Source organism: Festucalex cinctus, chromosome 1 (genome assembly GCF_051991245.1).
Source record: "Festucalex cinctus isolate MCC-2025b chromosome 1, RoL_Fcin_1.0, whole genome shotgun sequence".
NCBI lineage: Eukaryota > Metazoa > Chordata > Actinopteri > Syngnathiformes > Syngnathidae > Festucalex > Festucalex cinctus.
The window spans coordinates 24,262,004-24,284,007 of NC_135411.1; the positions used below are offsets into that span (position 1 = coordinate 24,262,004).

General features: G+C 39.1%; 2 protein-coding genes across 3 annotated transcripts; both read left to right on the forward strand.

Moving 5' to 3' along the window:
• The first annotated feature begins 745 nt into the window (after positions 1-745).
• On the forward strand, positions 746-12,873 carry LOC144020730 (endophilin-A2-like). Of its 2 annotated transcripts, XM_077524483.1 has the most exons (9): positions 746-1,315; positions 4,320-4,388; positions 4,480-4,696; positions 4,935-5,068; positions 6,003-6,161; positions 7,174-7,277; positions 8,011-8,144; positions 8,400-8,438; positions 9,946-12,873. In XM_077524483.1, the coding sequence occupies exons 1-9, from the start codon at positions 1,271-1,273 to the stop codon at positions 10,134-10,136; spliced, it is 1,092 nt and encodes a 363-aa protein (XP_077380609.1). In that variant the 5' UTR covers positions 746-1,270; the 3' UTR covers positions 10,137-12,873. The 2 variants fall into 2 exon arrangements, with proteins under 2 accessions (XP_077380609.1, XP_077380617.1); XM_077524491.1 differs by lacking the exon at positions 8,400-8,438 and having other exon boundaries at positions 773-1,315.
• Positions 12,874-14,350: 1,477 nt separating this feature from the next.
• On the forward strand, positions 14,351-21,828 carry stap2a (signal transducing adaptor family member 2a). Its single transcript, XM_077522307.1, has 11 exons — positions 14,351-14,648; positions 15,252-15,323; positions 15,395-15,514; positions 17,276-17,332; positions 17,408-17,559; positions 17,746-17,877; positions 18,407-18,476; positions 19,120-19,222; positions 19,292-19,387; positions 19,459-19,596; positions 20,288-21,828. The coding sequence occupies exons 1-11, from the start codon at positions 14,541-14,543 to the stop codon at positions 20,341-20,343; spliced, it is 1,104 nt and encodes a 367-aa protein (XP_077378433.1). The 5' UTR covers positions 14,351-14,540; the 3' UTR covers positions 20,344-21,828.
• The last annotated feature ends 176 nt before the right edge of the window (positions 21,829-22,004 follow it).

Sequence of the window (22,004 nt, forward strand, 5' to 3'; positions counted from 1 at the left end):
CAGTATACACTTTTTGACATTTTGGTTTGGTGGCTTGCTGTGATATTTTTATATTATATACACTTACTCAAACACCTGAATTGGCTGGCAACCGGTTCAGGGTGTACCCCGCCTACTGCCCGAAGCCAGCTGAGATAGGTTCCAGCACCCCCGCGACCCTTGTGAGGAAAAGCGGCCAAGAAAATGGATGGGTGGATGGATGGACTTCTCTCAATGAGTGATATTAGGCTTCCGGGTGTAATTTTAAGATAAATCTAAAATATACTATTTACACTTGAACTTAATTTGACCTGATGACGTTTAAACTTCTGAATGCACTTGTACAGTACAACTGTTCAATGTCGCAACTTTCTGTTTGTTTTCTAAAGAACTAAACAGCAAACTAAAGAACAGGGGATTGATCCATGAATGGACAAATACATTACATGACACACACCAGAATTAATTAGAAATGGTATTTGAACAGTCCTGTAAAAGTGTTGACATCACAGAACAGTGAGCAAATGCAACAAAGATACTCGGAGATACTGAAAGTCACTGAAAAGGCATAGAAGTGAACATCCTTGGAAATTTGCATGGATTAATGAATTTTGTCATTTGGTTCCATGTTAGAGCAAGTTCATTCATAGACACGTGCATTTTACAAAATTACAGGTGAAATTAAGTTCATCACTCAAGGTAGTTTCACCTGAAAGCCTAATTATCTAACTTTTAGTGAGCTGTCTAACTACCAAGTTGGTTATATGCATACACTAGCCTAGATTTGACCCTTTCTATTGCTACAGAAACTGTCCAGCTGTTACTGGTATTGTAAATTAACATACCAATTGTTCCTTTATTAGACTTACGGTACTCACTTTTCTTTTTCTTTTTTTCTTTTTTTTTTAAACTATTTATAACCATATCTCCACTCATTTTAACCACTTGGTTTATCGTCAAAAAAATAAGTTTCGGATTTTGCGAAAAGCCAAGAGTGAAAGTCATTTTAGATGGTTGAAAGACGAACCTGCATGGCAGCGCGTCAGCAGCAGTTGACCCACTTCGACGGCCCTGGAGCCTCCCACAACAAGCCGGAGCCAGGAAGCTGCGGTCGCCAAGGAACTGAAGGAAGTTTTTTAAGTTCCACATCTGCCCTCCAAAATTTGAAGACGTGGTACTCGCTGGTCTGCTCGCTAGTTGCTTGCTAGAGCGCTCGCCACAACCTTTGCGTTTGCCACTTCCTAAATATTTTCTCCCTGTTGAAGTCCAGCGGACAAAAGAGACTTGCACGATGTCCGTCGCTGGGATTAAGAAGCAATTTTACAAAGCCAGCCAGGTAAGAGCGTGATGATTTTTCTAATGTAGCCGCTAGTTAGCTTGTTCCACAGTTTTCTTCTCTTTTTTTTTTTTTATGGCAAGTCTTCGTTAGCCCAAAGCTAGCTGTTTGAGTAAATAGCGTCAAATATGTTACGACAAACTCGTGATAAAACGTGTTTACAAGTGTTAAGTCACAGACAGTATGTTGTCGAAAAGTGGTGTTGGAACGTATTTAAGGGCATTAAATGCCATTAAAAAAATAGAACTACGAGTTGACTTGGTGCTTATGTGCAATTATCTTTACTATTGTGAATTTCCAAATTGCCCAGTGTGTGAAATTTTCAGGAATTAACGTTTTTTGAAAACTCTATATGTTTATAGGCTATATTTTTTTTTAAAACAAATTTAACACACAAAAAAAAGTCAGTTAGCCCCCATTCACCCTTGATCTGGTTGAGCGAAAATCTTGACATAAAAAAAAAACAAATAAAAAAAAACTTTTTGCAAGCACATTAGAATTTTTACTGATATTTTAAGAATAAATGAAAAGGGTTTTAGGCAATTACTGTATGTTATTGGCTAACGTGAAATTATGTTGCAGAATCTAGAAAATGTGTGTATGTTGTAAGCTGATGATATACAGATGAATGTCATGGTATTTTAATCATTTAAGTCATGATAAATTCTATTAGATTTGTGGTGGGGGAATACAGGCTTAATCCGAGGATGTATGCTAAAGAGATTTAGCAGAATATTGGCCATCTGGCCAACATTCTTCTAAAGTAGACCAGTGATAATTGGTATTTAGCATTTAGGTAAAAAAGCTTAATGTGAATGATTACTAGTTTCTGCCTTTAATTGTGGAAAAAAAAGCCCTCTCCGAATCATAACTCCTTTAAATTCATCACAAATGAGTCAGAAAGGTGATCAGATTTTTAAGTCAGGCAAACGCCTTTAACAGAATGAGCTGTGTTTTTGTTGCCCCATAAGAAATACAAAGTGCAACTAAAACACAACATAACTGGCAAAACCGGTATGCTTTGAAGGCGCTTGTTTTGTAAGTCACTGCTACAGCCCAACATGTGATTGGCGGACACGCTCAACTTGGTGGGAGTGTCAATCCTGCATGATGACAACTGGAATCTTAGTTATGTCAATAACCCACCCATACCAGTTTCACAGTCCAGTGGACTTAGATGTTATCAGAAGCTTGACAACTCCGAAATAAAACCAGGCTAAGGCCAAATTATTAGGGATGTCCCCCATCACATTCTCTGCAACTAGTTGTCATGAGTGGCTGACCACTAGTTTTGCTGCCATTGAAATGTTGTCACAATGTTGCAGATGTAACAGGCAATCAAAAATGTCATCTCCCAACAAGTGGGATTTCACAACAAAAATGTAGATTCCCGGGTATAAAGCAAGATGCCGCCAGCTGCTGCCATGTACCAGTACAGCATATAGTGTTTAACAATAATACTCTACTTTATTTATAATTTTATATGTATCAAAGGATGAAAAAAAACATTTCATTTGAAATTTCTAGTACAACTAAAGTTAAATTTGTTTGGCCCAATATGTTGACAACTAAAATATCTCATAAGTGTTGAAATTAAGAGCTAATTGAGACATTTTCCAAAAGTTTTCTTAATAATAGCCAAATGTCACTTCACAAGTTCCTGCATAAATACCTCTGCGGTACTTTTAGGCATTCACTTTCCTTTTGTGTCAGTTAGTCACTTATAAAACTTAAGTGTCACCAGACATTAAAGGGATGCTTGACTCATTGAGCCATTGTCAGCATTTTCACACATTTTATCTTCTTATTTTTTAAAATGCCTCAATAAGTATCCCTTTAAGCATGGTATGTTTTCAGACACAAAATAACTCAACTCAAGTTTATTTATATATATATATACTGTACTATAAGTAAAACAAACAAGCCAGCTGTCACAGTTTTTCACAATGTACTTTATGGCAACACACCACCAAAATCTCTGAAAGCCTAATTCAAAATAACAAAGCCCTATCAATAATGACATGGACATCACTGCTTTGTTCGTTTTTTATTTTGAAATTGGCCCTGCAGTGTGCCAGAAACGTCACCGTTCCACCACAATCCACAGGATGAACTGGCTTGACATTCGTCTTTTTCGACGGAAATTGCCAAATTATTTCAATCATCAATAAATAAGGTACATGAAGTGTAATTGGGACTGTGGCCCTCCCGTGCCCAACATGGTCTTCTTAAAACAGTGGTGTCAAAGTCCTCCAGTCCTCGAGGGCCTGAGTCCTGCATGTTTTAGAGGTTTCCCACGTTCAACACAGCTGATTCATTTTTAAGCTGATCAGCAAGCTCTGCAGCAGTCTGATAATGATTCTGATCATTGAATCGTGTGTGTTGGAGTAGAGAAACCTAAAAAAAAAATGCAGGACTCAGGCCCTTGAGGACCGGCTCTTGACACGTGTTTTAAAACATGCATCCGTGATAGACAGCAAATATTATTACTAATATTTTAATATTTTGTGTATATTTGTATAATTAAAATTATATATTAAATTAATATTTTATAATTAATATAATTATCTTTAAAGTTGTATTTAAAATTTATATAACAAAATTTATTTATACAATTATTTAATTATTAATATTAAGTGATTTGTTTATTATTATTATTATTTATTTATTTTATTTTTATTCATATAAACAAATGTGGAGAGGGAGGAAAGTTGAGTGTACGTCACCTCATATCATGACACATGATCTCTTTTTTTCTCTGTATTCTGTATTGCCTACAGATGGTCGAGCCATATTCTAGTAAGTGGCCAGGAGACAGATGTGCTCCCGCTACATAGAAAGTTGTGTTGTCCGTTCAGTGGTTGTTTTCATATTTCGCACAAAAATATTAAAAAAAAAAAAAAAAAAAAAACATACTACTACTATTCCTGATGAAATTGTTTGAAATCTTAAGATGAAGAGTGTTTCAGAATATGTATACAGTTTGGTTCCTTTGTCTTCTCAGAGGGTGAGTGAAAAGGTTGGCGGTGCAGAGGGGACTAAGCTGGATGAAGACTTCAAGGACCTTGAAAGGGTATCACATGCATTTCAAGATGAACAAGAACCTCGATTTTTGCACATGTGCACGTTTTTAAGTAGCTATCCCTTCCTAACTATGCCTCCAGAGAGCAGATATTAGCAGCAAAGCAGTGGTTGAAGTCATCAACAAAACAACAGAGTACCTCCAGCCCAACCCAGCCTACAGAGCCAAACTGTCCATGCTCAACACGGTGTCCAAAATCCGCGGGCAGCTGAACAGTCCTGGCTACCCGCAGTGCGAAGGCCTGTTAGGAGAGTGCATGATCAAATACGGAGGGGACATGGGCCACCACAGCAACTTTGGTAAAGAAAAAACAAACAAAAAAAAAGCTGTTAAATTTAAAAAAAATTTTTATAAATAAATAATTGACATGAATGTGGTATAAGGACAACTATTGATGATTTTCTATTGATAAAACCAGGTACTGTTTTTAGTACCTTGTCAATTAGGGTTCCAAAAATGTCGGGCAATCACTTTTCTTTGCCTGCGTCACTGTACCCAGTACTATACAAAGCTGTGTTTGGTACTTGTGTCCTTCAGGTGGCGCTCTCGTGATTATGGGAGAATCGATGAATAAATTGTCAGCGATCAAGGACAGTCTGGACATTGATGTAAAACAGAATTTTATTGACCCGCTGCAAGGAGTCGTTGAGAAGGACATCAAAGATATTCAGGTACGAGCACAATAGCGTGGCTATCAATTTATTCAATTAATGGACAAGTATTTTAGTAATCAATCATTTAAAGATGATGTTTAACTTGATTTTTTTTTTTTTTTTAATAATTACAATTTCAGCCTCTGAGTAAATATTGCTTGGTTTCATTAGTCCTTCTGGAAAGCAGACTGATTATCTTTGTGTTTGATCAAAGTAAGACATTTGCACACATCTATTTTTACTTTGGAAAATTTTTGCTTGTTTTCTGGCAGATTGTACAAACTAAAACAGAATTATAAACAATCTGTGAATTTTCTGCATTGTCAAATTGAAATAATGTCCTGTTTATGTATAAAGAGATGGGAATTAAAACATGTTGTTGTTTTTTTATCTCAGATATCAATTTATCGAAAAATAAACAGATGAGGCGATTATTAAAATAATTATTTGCTGCCCCGAAGCACAGGAATAAGTCTGCCGGTGCATGTGAAAGCTACACATTGCAGTCTTCTATCTGTAAAGACATCGAAAATGAATTGATGACACGCTTGTCAAGATACCAAAATTCTGACTTTGATAGCATACCTGCACAATGTACCTTGATACCAATACGATGTCACAGAAACGCCTAAAACAAGTAAAAGCAATAAAATCATAGCTAACAAAACATAAAATTGTATTCACTCCAACTAATATTGGGACGATGGATTATTTTATTAACATTTTTTTTTTCATGCCCTGTTATTCTGTAGTAAAGTCTGAAGCAGGCACACTTGGCCTATATTTTTCCAAACTGCACAGAAGTACTGGCACAAAAATACAGTACGTGCTGTTGTTTTATTTTAACATTGAGTGATAAAGATGCTTTTGTAGTAGGCCTACTGGTATACAATGAAACTCCTATTGGTGATTAAAATGAAATCTTCATTTTTCTAATCTTTTACCCTATCAGCACCACGTGAAGAAGATGGAGGGCCGCCGCCTGGACTACGACTATAAAAAGAAACGTCAGGGTAAAATTCCAGATGAGGAGATCAGGCAGGCCTTGGAGAAGTTCCATGAGTCCAAAAACTCAGCTGAGGGTTCCATGTACAACCTGCTGGAGACTGATGTGAGTGGGCAGTTGACTAAATTATGGTTGTATATATTTTACACAAAAATATTGTTATTCATACTAGGTTGACTCTTGTTTATTACAATCTGTCATTTGGCTGAAATCAGGTGGAGCTAACTGCTGCTTAAAGATTCATTAACATTACAAAATGATTACAAAATGTCCAGATAGCCAGATGTTTTTTTAATGCAAGTATTTTTTGTATACTGTACAGAAGAAATATATATACGATAAAGCCAAGTACCATTCATGCAAGACGCAACATTAGGTACAGTACATCTGTTTTCAGATTAAGAGCGGTATAAGAATTCTGCTTTTGCAATTGTAATTATGCTCAATTTAGGGGGAATGTGACTGGACTTCCTTGATTAACTATGAAGAAATGTAGTTGTCAAACTATTTTTAATGATCTGAGAGAGACTCGATAAGTTTTACGTTTTGGTTCCAGCGTTGTCAAATAGATTTTGCTTCCTAGAGTTGCTCAATTTCCCACAGCTGTCATGTATAGTGGAACGTCGGGTAACGAGCGACCGGATTTTTGAGCAAATCCGGGACTGTGCGAAATTTAAAAACAAGCTTGCTTTACCATCTGTTGTCGTCATCTTGGCATGGACACGCGGAAGGATCTGTTGTGTTCCTTCTCGTCCCGTCATTAACTGTGCACGTCACTCATTGCCAAGTAGGATGCTGAGTGTGTTTTTTTGCATTTAGACCTCACAACTGCTCCTAAGAAACAGAAAACTGCTGGCGATAATGTCAGGAAGCTCTTGGCTTGGATTGGGAAAGACTTGTGCTTCTTCTTGCACTATGTCATGCATTTTATACTGTATATGCCAGCTGATGTCAAATCCGGTGTGCTTTTTTGTTTAGTTTCGTTTCTGACTTTGAACGGGCAACATTGTGAGCTTGTCTAACCTGCTTTGCTGATTTTTTTCAGTTCAAGTATACGATGGTTGGGTTTTGACATAAGCGAATAAAGAATACTGTCTTTCTTTTTGTTGTTCTGTAGGTGGAACAGGTGAGCCAGCTGGCAGCTTTTGTAGAATCCATGCTGCAGTACCACAGAAGCGCCACAGAGGTTCTACAAGAACTTTCTGCTGAAATGACAAGAAGGTCAGCTCAGTGACTATTCGTGGGGCTTGATGTGTTGAGTTGATTTTGAACATTTTTGTGTGTGTGTATGTAAATAAAGTTTGATTGATAAAGTTACTCAGTTTTCATTTTTAGTGATTTGATACCTATAGTGAGAATTGGTTAACAAACAAAGCATTGTCACATTACATTTTTCTGCCATTTACACTGCACTACAATCTAGTTTCTTTAGTGTGTAAAATAAAAGTGTGCATGAATAATAAGTAGGAATGGTTGAGTACCGATACCAGGTATCGGTATCGGGCCGATCCCAGCCTTTTTTCAAGTACTCGAGTACTCGTGACGCAGACGAGTACAAGCGACCGATGGCAGAGGGGGAAGACGTGAAGTGAGTCCTCCTTGCCTGTAACTGGTGCTAGCTTGCAGCAGTTTTTTTTTTAACCAAAACTTCACCGGTTTGGAAATACTTCAAAATTGTGAATCTTAAACTAAAAGAGCATTTTTGTTTTTTATTTTGAGCGTTAAGACTATTGAAGACTGACTGTGCTGTTTTTGTTTTTGTCAAAATTAAAGGAAATATATTTGTTTAAAAATATCTTTTAGTGATTTTTTTTATTTGTCAAAATGTACTACTGGTATCGGCAGTTGGTATCGGTGAGTACTGAGGGTCTGAGTATCGGTATCGGTCTGAAACTAAGTGGTATCGAACATCCCTAATAATAAGTATTAAAATTATTATTTAAATTTCACGCAGAGTTGAAGAAAGTCGGTCCCAACCAAGGCAAGAGTACAGACCCAAACCCAGACAAAGCTTTGACTATGGAGACACTGAGCAGTCCAACGGCGGTTACACACCAACTGCAACAAGCCCTCCAGCTTACTCTCCAGGTAAATGTTCTTGTATAAAGTGTTTCCCTACATCACGGTTCATCACTATATGTCAAGTTTGGTTTATGCTTGATGCATATATCTTCTTCCACAGTCATGATGCACTTTTCAGCCATGTATTTAATGTCAACAAACGGTTTTGATAAGTGTAAATGTGTTCAAAGTTTGTGGGAGAGGTAAGAAGTATTTGTGGTTAAACTCATTGGTGAGTTCTGACTCATGTGTCTTTCCCTTTGCAACATAAACAATATCCAGGTCCGTCCTTCCCGAGAACTTCCTTCAAAAACAGAGCGCGTGAGTGAGCCAATACATAAGAAAGCCCCGTTCGGTCATTGTGCAAAGCAGAAAAGTGTTTGCGTGTTGAAGGGTTCTGCCCTGCATTCAGTCTGTGTGGGCGACACAACACGACGGGGCTTGTCAAATGGGGACCAATTAGGTTGAAGAGACATAATGGAGAATCTTTAGTAAACAATCCAACTCATTCTTGGTTTTCAAGACTTACAGATTCTTGTATATATCTGACAGCCTCTTTACGACAAACTGTTTTTTCCTCATGACAACCTCCACCAAGGGAGAAAAAAAACACATTCTATTCAATGAACCAACAACTTTCCAGACCAAAATTTAGAACAACAAATTTAAATCTGATCTGATGAGCGCTAACAGTAATACACCGCACCAGATCCAGATGAAATTTAGTTTCACATTACAACTCCTGAACCTGCGGAGCCAATTCCCCTCCAATGAAGGTCTAATGTTGACTTCCAAATTTAAATTTGACTGCATTCAATTTTGACGTAATTTGCTTCTAAGCCAAAGCATGAAACACCCTTGGTGGAGGTAACAACAGTATTTTTTTTTTATATCATCGCTGTCAAATGGAATCCTTGCATGTCCAAAACCACTACTTCTCAAGAAACTAAAAAAAGATCTCCATCTTGCTTGACTTATAAAACACTGCATAGTTCCAGTTGTTTTTTAGATTGCTGTCATATGCTGTACTGTTGCACACTAACATTAGCACGCCACCCCAAAATTTTGTTCAATTACAAAGAATCACAAATATATTACGCTATGCTTGAACAGTGCCAGCTGTTCACATCAAAGTCCGCACTCACACCAATCCCCTGACTAGATTTTAAAAAAAAAGCTACTGTGGTCCCATCATCTTCCAACCACTTATTCAAAGGTTCTAAGAGCCATGAGTGATGATGTAACAAATAAAACCATGTAGCGAAAACAAATTTTTGTAAGCGTGCCTTCTAAATTGAAGCATAACGGCAATCAATGTTTAACTATTTTCACTCTGTTTTATAAAAAAAAAATAAAAAATCCAGACCTTAAATCTCGAAGCAACATAATGCTGTGCGACTCCCGCAAAAGAAGAGTTTTTCACCACTTACAGTTTAAGACGGTTAGTAGATTTGTTCTCAAGCTATTTTGATAATACTTGAAAATAACAGATGAGATGAGATGGGGTCAGAGCAATCTTTTTTTTGTTTTTTTTTTGTTTTTTTGTTAATAAGATGTAATTGACCATATTTGGACATACGAGGTTTCCACCCAACAGTGACGATATGCAACATGTTGGTGCAGGTGTCAAGCTTCAAACAGTTTTACCTACAAATTGTAGGTTCTAACATCTACAGCTTCTCTTCCAGACTTCAACGCCCCTGGTGGAAACATGCCACTCACGCACAGCTGCTAATGAAATCTTCTCCAAGTCGATACTAATCACATTAGGCGGAAAACTGTCAAGGTGCTCCTCAGCCTGACATTCTTCCTCTCTGCCTCATTTCAGCGGCGGAGCCTTGCTGCAAAGCGCTGTACGACTTTGACCCCGAGAACGAGAACGAGCTGGGCTTCCGCGAGGGCGACACCATCACCTTGGTCAATTACATTGACGAGAACTGGTTTGAGGGGAAGCTTCGTGGCAGGACGGGATATTTCCCCAACAACTACGTTGAAGTGATCGTTCCGCTGCCACACTGAGTGCAACGCGGCAGAATCAAACTGGGAATGACAGGTGGAGGAATTAATCACTCAAGCAACATATTTGTGGCAAAACTAAACATCTTATTATGAGGGCCTATTTTGATAGCCGCTGTTTGGTCAGAAAGCATTGTGTACATTTTCAGATTTTTTTTTTTCTTCCCAAAAAGACCAAAGGCTTTAAGTCAGAAAACCAATGTAATTTTTGGGTGCACTTACAGCACTCCCAAGTCTTGGACCCACAATGCACCTGTGCACTTTTTTCACTACTCCATTATAACTTCAAATATTTTTTTCAGGAAACTTCCCCAACACTAATAAGTGCATCTACTTTATTTGTATTCTCACGGGGTGATTTGAGGCCCGTGCTGGTTCTTACGGAGGTCTGCCGTTTTTTAGCCAATCCATTACTGCCATCTAGTGTTGTTCCTGCTCATGGTTTGAACCATATCCTCATCACACGTTGACTAAAATTGAGCCAAGGCATGGATCGATGGCCGAAACTCGACATCTCTGATTTGAATCATTTACTTATATTTTTTTGAAAACTAAAAAAATAAAATTCTTGCAGAAAGCAATTTGTTGAAGTCCTGTTTACCCAATTAAAAAAAAAAAAAACCTGCAGAGATATCTCCTGTGGCTTAGCCATCATTATTGCATTAGGAAAAATTCACGGCATATTACTAAACAAAAAATTCACAAAAAGAACATATTATGAAATAATAATGAATACATGGGTCTCGTTTGTCTAGTGTTTAATTGATCTGTCATTATGTTGCTGGCACGGATACTGTAGAAAAAAAATTAAATGTAGTAAATGAAAATGATTCAGATCTATTAGGTGGTATTGGACAATTGTTGACATTCGCTATATATCCAGACTGCTTAATCCAAACAAAACTGATATTATTAAACAAAAGAACATGGCAGATCATGTGTAATGCATTGTAAAGAGAAGTCAGCTCGATTTTTTTTTTTTTTTAAATAAATAACAATAATATGTTCTATGTACCCCACTAGTCTAAACACCGCATTCTGTTTAATATTGCATTTGTGGAATATGAATTAAGCAGCAGAATCTGCCTGTTTTTATCCATCTCGGTGAACGGACATTTTATACAACAGTTGCCCAGGGCTCAGTTAATAACCAATCATGGCTCAGCTTCAGAAAACCATGATCGCTTGTTACCTGAGCAACTGTGATGTCATTTTCAGTCGACAGCAAGTGGCAAAATGGCCACCCCCTGACATGGCAAAAAACAGGTGAATTTTGACACTTAACTCGTATTCAACAAACACAATATTAATCAGAATACCACGTTTAGGCTAGTTGGCCGCATATAACATATAAATAAAAATATTTCTGCGTTGACTTCCCTTCTGAATGTGACAATTGTACGGTTCCTCAGCTCTTGTATGGTTTGTTTGCATTCCCGTTCCTCCTTTCTTTGCGTGGATGCCTAACAGGTTCCGTTTAACAAAAAGGAAGTGCAACATAATGCCGCAAAATTATCTCGTTAACATTTCCAAATAAAGAGCTTTGCCAATTTTTTTTGTCTAAAGCATCCCAACCATGGCTAATAATTGTTTTGAGATGGAGGGTAAAAGTAGCAAAGCCATAAACACGCAGCTCCGGAATTTTCTCAGGCTGGATTGATGCTGCTGGCAGTGTCGCTTACAATGTTTGCTGGGCGCCAAGCCAACTTTGTGTCAATGAATTGTCAAGATGCTGGACAAGCTACAGCCTTTTTGTATTTGAACCTTTAACTACAGTAGAAGCATGGAAATTGCTTTGAAGTGTATTGGGTCAAATGCTGCGACAAACTTGACTAATAATACATCCTCCATCTTTTTTGTATTGAGTTCACTAATTTAAGCAAGTCCGGTACACAATAGTTGTTTTCACTTCCAATTACAATAACTGCAATGGTCCGCTCAATTCCCCCAAATGCCAAATTTCTCCTGTCTGCCATGATCCACTTGTTCGCCCTGCTCAACTCATCCATCACTATTTGAGCCTCGAGTGGAAAAGACAGCTCTTTTCAGGAGGAAAGACACACAGCAGTGGATTATGTCCTCCCCCCAATCGTCTTTATTCACCACCTGCCCCCGGTGCCCTGCCCCCTTCCTCATGATCTGCCCCCATCCCAATCCCATGGTGCCTTTTGGAGCTCTGGTTCTTCCCTGGAATAATCTCGTTGCAGCTGTATATGCATCGAAATGTTATGTTGACATTCATTCTTATTGTGCTATTCCTCTCATTTTGGAGGGTAGGTGGCGGGGGTCGTCTGTGCCGAGGAATAACTACTACGTGGTTCAGGTGTGTTTTACACGCCTCATTACACTACATCAAGGGAGTTGGGGAAAATGTTAAAGATGAATAATGTCTTGTAACAAAGGACTTCAGTGTTTGTGTGCTACACTAAATTCCAAAAGGCCCTTAAATATTGCACCGTTAATGAAGGAAGTGTTAAAGCTATTTTATCATACGTGAGTTTAATGTTCTGTGTCAAAATCTAACCTTTTGCATGCATCCTTATTACCTATCTGTCTTAAATGTATTCATTTGCTGACTGTGACCCATTGGGAGACTAAAAGTGGGATTATCCAGGATTATCTTGAGGATGTGTGGATTACCTCTTTATGATGTTTGATTTTTGTTTATTTTATGTATTATATGTAAAGGGGGATGGAGGCTGCCTATTTGCTTATTCAAATAAATATTGTCAAACTACAACACGTTTCCTGTTTCAAGTCTTACATCCTTTTGGCAATTGACCCAGAGTCTAAGGTTTGGGTATGTCACATTTGTTTAGTTAACCCTCCCACATGCTCCAAAACATGCTTGGAAGACTCTAAATCAAAGATGTACAAACTATGGCATGAGGTCCATTTGTGGCCTGTCATCTGTTTTGTTTGTGGCCCATGGCAGAAACCCTACTGAAATTACATATTGACCTGTCTCATGTTTTTTTGCAGTATACTGCTAATGTTCTGGTGTGGTGAGTAAGGAGGTTCTTCTAGCACTACCATGGTCTTCTCAGGCAGGAAGTGTTGGATGCTCAGAGCATTGCAAGCATGTGTTGTCATAGTGAAGCAACCATGCAGTGTCTTGCCACAACCCTCGCATCTTCTCGCACACTGAACTGTTACGTTCTGAGGTTGGATCCCAAAAGCGCAGACACAAATAAGAGTTTTAACACTTTATTCGCATAACATCAAAAGGCGTGGAACTAACTTGACTTGACCAGAAACAAGAAGGCATCGAGGAAGAGAGAAGCAAGTGGCCAGCTGGACAGAGGACTAATCCGACAAAAAACACACTTCTCAGTTCGGCTTATATAGACAGTGAATCGATCAGATTGGCTATGGCTAGACATGTGGATAACAGGACTGACATGGAATTATCTGATTGGCTGTTAACCCGATAAAGAGATTAACGGTTCTTGACATCACTTAGCTCCTGACATCACATAGCTTAAGACCCAGTTGAAACTAGATGCCGGTTACATCAGTTCAAAACAGACACTTGACCTCACGGTCATGACCCAAACATAACCCTGGCATGACCCAGTCATGACATGAACGAAGCAAATGTTGCAGGATCATTTTGTGGACGAGCTGGTTGGTCATCTGGACCAAACTGTTTTGTGATGCTAGTCCTGACAGTTTCCAGGATGTATCTCGCTTCTCGCTCATAGTCATCTGGGATTGGATCGCCTGTGATTTTAATGAGGGCTAATGTAGGAAGGAGTCCATACTGACTTTTTTTTTTTTTTTCTTCTAACCTGAAATTTTAGGAGTGCAAGTAGAATACTTGGGACACACACTATTGACTTGCAAAGTAAATTTTCAATCTACTAATTTTCAATAAATTATTAATAAATGGGCTGAAGTGTGCAGCAGAAAGTTGTCAGCAACAAAAAAATATTCAACAATATTAAGTACAAACTAAAGTAAAAATTAAAAAAAAAATCACAGGCGCGAGTAAATGAATTTTTTTTTTATATATAGCTCAAATCAAATTTTTGTAGAAAAATTCCACCATTTAGGGGCAGTCTTGACCACTGTAACAGTATAGAAATGGAATGCTGAGACAAAGATATCATACACCGTTTTCTTCATACAGTACTACTTTATGTATTCTGTCTACTGTATATACAAATGTAGGTTGTCACAAACCATGACGATAATTTGGACATATTTCCCTCAACCACTGTATAATCTGCACAGTGCACAGCCACCCCCCATTTGTGTGACCTCCCACCAGACACAGCATGCTCCACCAGCCAGCTGTTGGCTTATTGCCACAGAACCATCTCATCGGGAGAAGGCGTGTCCCTTGCCCGGATTGCTCCGCGCGCCCTTTTGTCCTCTGGTGGTGGTGCTCAGCCAGCGACACTCATGGCGGCTGCACCCGTCAGGCAGCGCCCCGGACCGGGGGGAACCCGCGCGCAGCTCCCGCCCTGTTACTACGAAGGCTATCTGGAGAAGCGAGGACCCAAAGAAAAGGCATGTATGCTCGTCCGGGTTTCGTGCCGGTGTTTCCCCGGTGAGCTGTCAACTTCCTTATCGTGCGGGAATGGGCGAGGCGGATAAACGTTAACCAGGCATTTTCATGTTGTTTCTTGTTTTGCGCCTCAGTGTTATGGCGTGCTTTCAGATCCGCTATTCAAGAAAACAACCGCTTAATTGTCTTCTGAATTCATTAAGTGTCAGGCGCTTTGTTGAATGGATCACACATCCGGTGTGCTTTCTAGGAGAATGTTGTAGCCATAGCAACAGACTGCTCACTGATGTGTGTGTTTTTAATATCTTTTAAGTTACATTGAAATATTGAAGGAAGCGTTTCTGTGCACGACGCTACCTATCCATCTATTCATGGTGGGGACACAAGGGGGGGATACCACCGGCTCAGGGTCCCCCAGGCTCTCATTAAGATGTTTTTACTGCAAGCCAGTAGGTGTCATTTGAGCCAGGCTCAGGTGCAGGCTAATGCAGTGGTCCGCTGACAGCAGCTGCTGCCCACCCACCAATCCTCTCATTGGCAGGAAATTAGATGGATGAAGAAAAAACACTAAACAGATGCTACACTTCTATTTTTCTTTGTTGCAGGCACCCAAGCGTCTATGGACATGCCTGTGTGGGAATGCCTTGTATTTCTTCAATAATTCTAAGGACACTCACGTAAGTGTGATGCAATGGATCAAGTCAAGATTTAAACGTTATGTATGATTTTTGCATGTACTGTATTGCAGTATGTAGAGAAGCTGGATCTCAGCGGGTTTGTGTCCCTGAAGGACGACTGCAGCCGAGACAGAAATTTGGAAGCAGCCAGGCTCATCCTGCGGATGAAGGATGGCGAAACCAGAATAACGGTAATGACCCTTAGTTTCCACACACGTATCAACACACCCGTGGAATACAGTGAAAGGAGCTTGCAAAAGTACACAACGCAATAATACAGTGGTGTCTTGACATACAAGTTTAATTTGTTTCGTAACCACACTCAGAACTCAAAACATTAGTGTATGAAATCATCTTTACCTCATTGAAATGAATGGGAATGCCATTTAATTGTTCTAGCCGACTCGCACACGCAAAGAAATGTAATGTGTGTAATGGAAATATAATAATTTATGAAAAAAACATGCAGTAATCCATAATTAATCGTTCTTCGCAGAGGATAAAGAATACATTGTTGGCATCAGGCGGAATCCTCATTATGTACCGCCAAAATCGACACTTTTTCTGGAAACCCCAAGAATGGCACATTTGTTCAACCATAAAGAGAGGACGCCATTTTCAACACTTTAGACTGGCTGTTTGAAAGCGCTATATAAATAAAGATAACTTGACTTGGTCAGTCATTTGTAAATAATGATAATAATAATAATAATAATAATAATAATAATAATAATAATAATAAACAATCCACTGTATATCTATAGCAAATTTTATAAACCAGCTTTTCCAAAGTGAGATCAGCACACTATCATACACATAAAATCTAGTAGAACCACCTATATTAAAAAAAACAGTCAACAAAATACTAAAATACAATAAATAAAATAAAAAATAAATACATTTAAAAAAAAAAAAGAATTAATGAAAGAAAATAAACAAAATAGAATAAAAAAAAAAACCCGAAAAGACCACACAATTCACGCTGAACTAAAAGCCAAAATAAAAGTATAAATAATCAGCCGCATGGTGTGTTGTGGATGTCGAGTTACTAGTATTATATTGTATTAACTAGGGATGTAACGATATCCAAACTTCACAATACGATATTATCACGATATGAAGCTCACAATACGATAATTATCACAATATTGTGGGGAGTGTGGCGAAATTTGAAAAAAGTCACAATATTGTAAAAAATAAAATAAAATAGCTCATACTAAAAAAAAAAAAAATACATAACAGCGATGCATATAACCACCTACAATCTCTAATAACACTTATTGAGGCACTTACTTGTTATTGCACGCACACATTGAGTTCCTCCACATAGTGACTCGGTTCACAGGCATATTACGTTCCCCTTCATCCGACAATTAGTATAGATTTTAAACATATAAGGGCCAAAACATTGCTAATGAAAATTGGACTAAAAAACTAGCCACGAGAGGGTGCTAGAACTGCACAAATGGAAATCAACCTGAAGTTTTTAACAGATGCGCTGCATTTAAATATTGTGGGCAGGACGACGACGATATTGTGGCAGTTTTAATATCACGATATCGCGATATTTCACTTATTGTTACATCCCTAGTATTAACTACATGCAACTGTTATCGAAGTAAAAGGAAAATGTATATTCTGTACAACACAATTCAAATTAATAAGAACTGCTCATCATTTAAAGATACCTAAAAGATACTTGAACTTGGGCATTGCTGGCATTACTGTACGTATACTCTTGTTCGGTAGTATGCACGCATAATAGCAAAAGTGTCGTGGAATCGCAAAAGGGCCTTTAAAAAAGCAAAACACGACTCGTTGCTTACTAGGTGAAGTCTCACAAGGTTTGCTCACGTCTCATGACAGAAAATGTTCTTATTTGATATGTTTAAACTTAAAAGCACTTTTGTTGTGGTGTTACATATTGAAAGTTACTGTATATTCTTTTCCAGGCACCCAACCTGGAATCAAGGGAGCTGTGGAAGGGTTTCCTCTACTCTGTGATCGATGTAAACATCCGTTTTTCCACTTGACTATTTTATTATTCCATCCTGTAACATGTTTTCCGCTCCGTTATTTCATAGCTGAATGTACCATCGAGCCTAACGTTGCTGCCGGGCCAGCTCCAGATGCTGAAGGAGGTCGTGGACAAAGAAAGGTCCCGGCGGAGAAGTCGCACCCCAACACGAGCACCTCCTTCGCCACTCTCTGTCCCTTTAGTGGGAGAGATCCCGCCGTAGGTTTTCCCCATACACTCTACAAACACGTGAGATCCACATTACTGTAGCATCTGTGAGATTGAATGTGTGTAAGGTCCCTGGACTAAAAAAAAAAAAAAAAAGGAGAATCCCTGAACAAATGTTTTGTCTGATGTGTGCGTGTGGTGTCGCTGTGCAGTGTGTTTATTAACATGTTGGCGCAGGTGTTTCCGCCCAGTGTCACGAACCGAGGCCGAAGTCCTCCTAGAGAGACACCCGGATTGTGGCAACATGTTGCTGCGTCCCGGAAGAGATGGAAGCTCATTGGCTGTCACCACGCGACAGGACCTCAACGGGTAAACTGCAAAAACGTTAAAGAGGAATTCAACCCCCCCAAAAAAAAAAATCTTGACAATAATATATTCTATGTAGCCCCTCTAAGTCTAAATACGGTATTCTGGTTAATATTGCGTGAGTAAATCTAGCCGTTTTTATCATTGTCAGAAGGCGGCCATTTTGCCACTTGCTGTTGACTGAAAATGACATCACAGTTGCTCAGGTCTCAGGTAATAACCAATCACAGCTCAGCTTCAGCAAACAGGTAAGCTGTGATTGGTCATTGCCTGACCCTGAGCAACTGTGATGTCATCTTCAGTCAACAGCAAGTGGCAAAATGGCCGCCCCCTGAGATGGATAAAAATGACTGGATTTTGCTTCATAACTCATATTCTACAAATGTAATATTAATCAGAATGTTATGTTTAGACTAGTGAGGTCACATATAACATATATTATTGTCAAGAAATGTTTCAGGTTGACTTCTCCTTGGACGATGAATCGAATACATCTCAGTGCTTCAGATTTGTTTGTTTGTGCTCCATCCAGATCAGTGTTCAGACATTACCGAGTAACACAGAGGGACCAGGGGGGCTACGTGATTGATGTGGAAAATCCGGTAAGTTCATTTAAGTAGTTGTTGCAGCTGAGCACTTATGCTGCATTTGAGGACGGTCGGAAGTCGGATATATCCGAGTTGTTTTTTCCCAGTTTCGACCTGAAAGCGTTCAAGGCGAAAGTAAACAACCAAAATGGCGTCTAGTGATAAATTGTTCTTTATTTTGGTCCTCATTTTGACCTCCAGCAAACTTACCTTCACGCAATTTTGCTTCACTTATTGTTTTTGTCTTAGTTCATAAGCATTCCATACAGTTCAGTAGTTCACCGTATAATTTCATGCAAGGAGATAGCGGCATACTGTCACGTCGTATTACGTGGAGTTATGACAAATATTTATGAATGAAGCAAGCTATCTAGTTTTATACTTGAGTAAATCATGTTTTACCATTCACGGTCTGTTTCCAAAGGGGTCGCCATTGTAGAGTGACGTCACTTGTAGTCCGTCGATGAAGTCGGGGTCCTTCTTTTTCCGACTTTGCAAGTGGAATTTCAGAGTTCAAGGGGGCGTTCCCGTACACACTTCCTGGTTTGAACTCGGAAAAAGTCTGACTTCCGACTATCCTCGAAGGCAGCATTAGTATGAGAACTGCTGATATAGATATATTGCGTAATACATTCATCCTTTCCTTTCATTTCTGCAGATTCCCTGTGCAACCCTTCATGATGTCATTAATGCCCTTGTGGAGAAGACAGCTGGAACTCTTCAACCTTTTCTCCTAGAAGAACCTTATGAGGAGAACATTAGTGAGTTTAAAATGTTTTTTTCCCTGATTTTTTTTCTGAGTAGCATAATGTAATATTTTGTGTCCTTAGCATACGTTTCTGCCAATGACGAGAACGGCGAAAGGATCCTCCACACGGCCCCCACCAGCCCCCTGCCAAGAGCTCCTGCACTGCCCCCAAAACAAGGTTTGTCTTAAAGCACTTCTCAGCAAAAGCAGACAATCCAATTATTGATTTATTTATTTTTTAAACTACAGTAGGTGCGGATCGTTGGCCCAGCAGCCCTCTGCCCCGCTCCCCTGCTCCGGACCGCCGCATCCTGACCTCACCAGTGCCTGCCTCTCCCACCAACCCCATGAGACGACTCATCCTGTCACCTTCCCCTCTTGCACAGTGTAAGTGCTGCAGTCAGGTGGGATGCCTCAAGATATGAGTTGAATTTGTTCCGTTGTTTCCGTTGCCACATACATGTTGTTCATTAGCTTGTCTAATCAGTTTCGCATTATCTGTTAGCATTAAGCTAGCGGACTTAAAGGTTATGTGTCATCACTGAAATAACTTTGAAATGTATCCTGACAACTCTCGATTCTTCTTCTTCTTTCGGCTTTTCTTCTGGGAAAATGTCCTTGTGACGATTGTGGCTCTCTCTTCCCTTTTCATTTCTCTAACAAAAGGCCGGCAGCCATTTTTGTCCACGTGTAGCATGTTCAGTAAACTTCTGGGACTATTTTGCTATTGACAATTCCGAAATTACGTCACAAGTCAAAATGGCGGTCTTATGCTGCATTCGAGGAGGGTTGGAAGTTGGATTTATTTCACTCGGAGTGTGGCAGTTCCACCCTCAAAGCGTTTGAGGCAAATGTAAACAACAAAGATGGCTGATTCCGATAAATTCTTTGTTGTTTTGGTTAACAGTCATTCCAAATCACGTTGTGTCATGTGAGCATGTGGAAATGAAGCGTTGCATTGTGGAAAGGAAATGTTCGGAATTGTCAGTATCTGTCACGGAGTGTCTGAATGCTGAAAAGAAATCTCAAGACTACCTTTTTCATTTTAAACCTACTTTCTTTTTCACTTTTCTTCCAGCTCTCAACGAGGAGCTCAAAGTGAAGCTTGAGAAGAGACGAGCCAGCCAGGAGTGATAAAGGTGCCAAACGCTTTCCCATCGCAGCTACGTATTCATCCTGTGCCTTGTAGGTGGAACACAAAAGGCTGCACCTGGCAGCCACCGTTTCATCATGTCGCAGGTGCTGATGTCGGACTTTTGTTAAGATCGAGACTGGTGTGGGCACACTTGATACTTGAACTGCACAAAGTACTGTTTACTATCCATGAGCACAAAACTTTTCCTCACAATGAAGTCCAACTAAAAATCTAACAAATAGGGACAGCCAACTGAGCCTGGTGCTGTTTTTTTTTGTTTTTTTTCCCTGAGTAAGCCATTTTTGTGCTCAGCTACTGGAGCTGCTAAGGGACATTTTTTAACAAAACACAGCATTGATTAGAAAGATCAGTGCAACAACCTGTGAGAACAAACTTTATTGTAGTGGTGTAGCCCTTTTGAAATTTACAGTTCGGTTTCCTCCTTTGTGTATGCGTGTGTGAGGACTTTTTCCACTACTAGTGCCACATTTGATCTACTAGTATGCAATTAAGCCTAACTACGTTTAGCAGTGAGAACACTGAGCATTTATTTGATTTGTTTAAGAACTATATCCAGCTTGAGGTGATGTAGTAGAACGTTCTTTGTCCTCACTATTAAGACAATGTTTACAAAAAAAAATACATACCATAATAAACCCCTTGAATACAACATCTTGTTTACAAGAAGTCCCATAATGCAGCGTACTAGTAGAATGGCTACTGTGCACTAGCACAATGACTGTCCAGTTTTTTTTTTCTCCAGTATTTGTGCCACTTTAGCCAACTATCATCTAATTAAACTTCACTAGCATACTACTATGCTGCACTAGTAACTCTCGCCCCAGTGGAAGGCAGTAGTGGAAAAAAAACAACAACATACTAGTACAAGGACCTGAAGATGGCTATCATGTACAACAACAAAAATGTTCAAACTGCTTTCAATATCCTTCAATATTGTACAACATACTGTAGGACGCCCCCTAGTGGAATATTGGACTCCTTACTGTGCTGTCAACCAACTTGCGCTGTACAGTAGGAATAAAGTCGAATAAAGTGGGCGTGACCTTTTAGCTTTATTGCAGTATTACGCCACACCCTTTGCCCTAATTCTGCATTTCAAAGAAACGTGTTTACAAGTCGGAAATGTTGAGCAGGTCACAAAAGGTCTGTGAGGTCTTTAATTAATCACAAAAAAGAATTGAGCTGCGTCCCGTCCCCTCACTGTGTCTGTGACTGAAAAGTGTTTCTTCTGTCTCAATATGTTTTTGTGAGATGTCAAGGGCATCACACTATTTTTTTTGCACGGGAGCAATTTGTCCCTGCAAAACTTTTTTTTTCTACTACAATATGTTCAAGTGTGTAAAATGAAATTGACTTGAGTTACAGCAAAAGAAGTGTGAGGAAAATATAAATAATTGTTTTATGATTCCAACCACTGTTTTGTTTACTTGAATGTCTACTTTGAATTGCCTTGACAACTTTGTGATTAAATGTTCAATTAAGTACTGGTCCATTTTTTGATACACACGAAGAAAATAATGGCAAAAGATACAATATTATTTGTATTTCGATACTCTCCATTATTGCGGGAAAGTAAGTTTACCTGTGAACAAAACAAAAAAAGATTACGGCTATTGAACATATCCTGCCCCCCCCCCCC

What these genes read in the sequence shown, in the direction of transcription:
- LOC144020730 (XM_077524483.1), top strand. Translation starts at nt 1,271, where the DNA reads ATGTCCGTCGCTGGGATTAAGAAGCAATTTTACAAAGCCAGCCAG. An exon ending in AATTTTACAAAGCCAGCCAG is followed by an intron (nt 1,316 to 4,319) that starts GTAAGAGCGTGA and finishes TTGTCTTCTCAG; the next exon opens with AGGGTGAGTGAAAAGGTTGG. An exon ending in ACTTCAAGGACCTTGAAAGG is followed by an intron (nt 4,389 to 4,479) that starts GTATCACATGCA and finishes CTATGCCTCCAG; the next exon opens with AGAGCAGATATTAGCAGCAA.
- stap2a (XM_077522307.1), top strand. Translation starts at nt 14,541, where the DNA reads ATGGCGGCTGCACCCGTCAGGCAGCGCCCCGGACCGGGGGGAACCCGC. An exon ending in TCCTCTACTCTGTGATCGAT is followed by an intron (nt 17,333 to 17,407) that starts GTAAACATCCGT and finishes GTTATTTCATAG; the next exon opens with CTGAATGTACCATCGAGCCT. An exon ending in ACCTTATGAGGAGAACATTA is followed by an intron (nt 19,223 to 19,291) that starts GTGAGTTTAAAA and finishes TTGTGTCCTTAG; the next exon opens with CATACGTTTCTGCCAATGAC.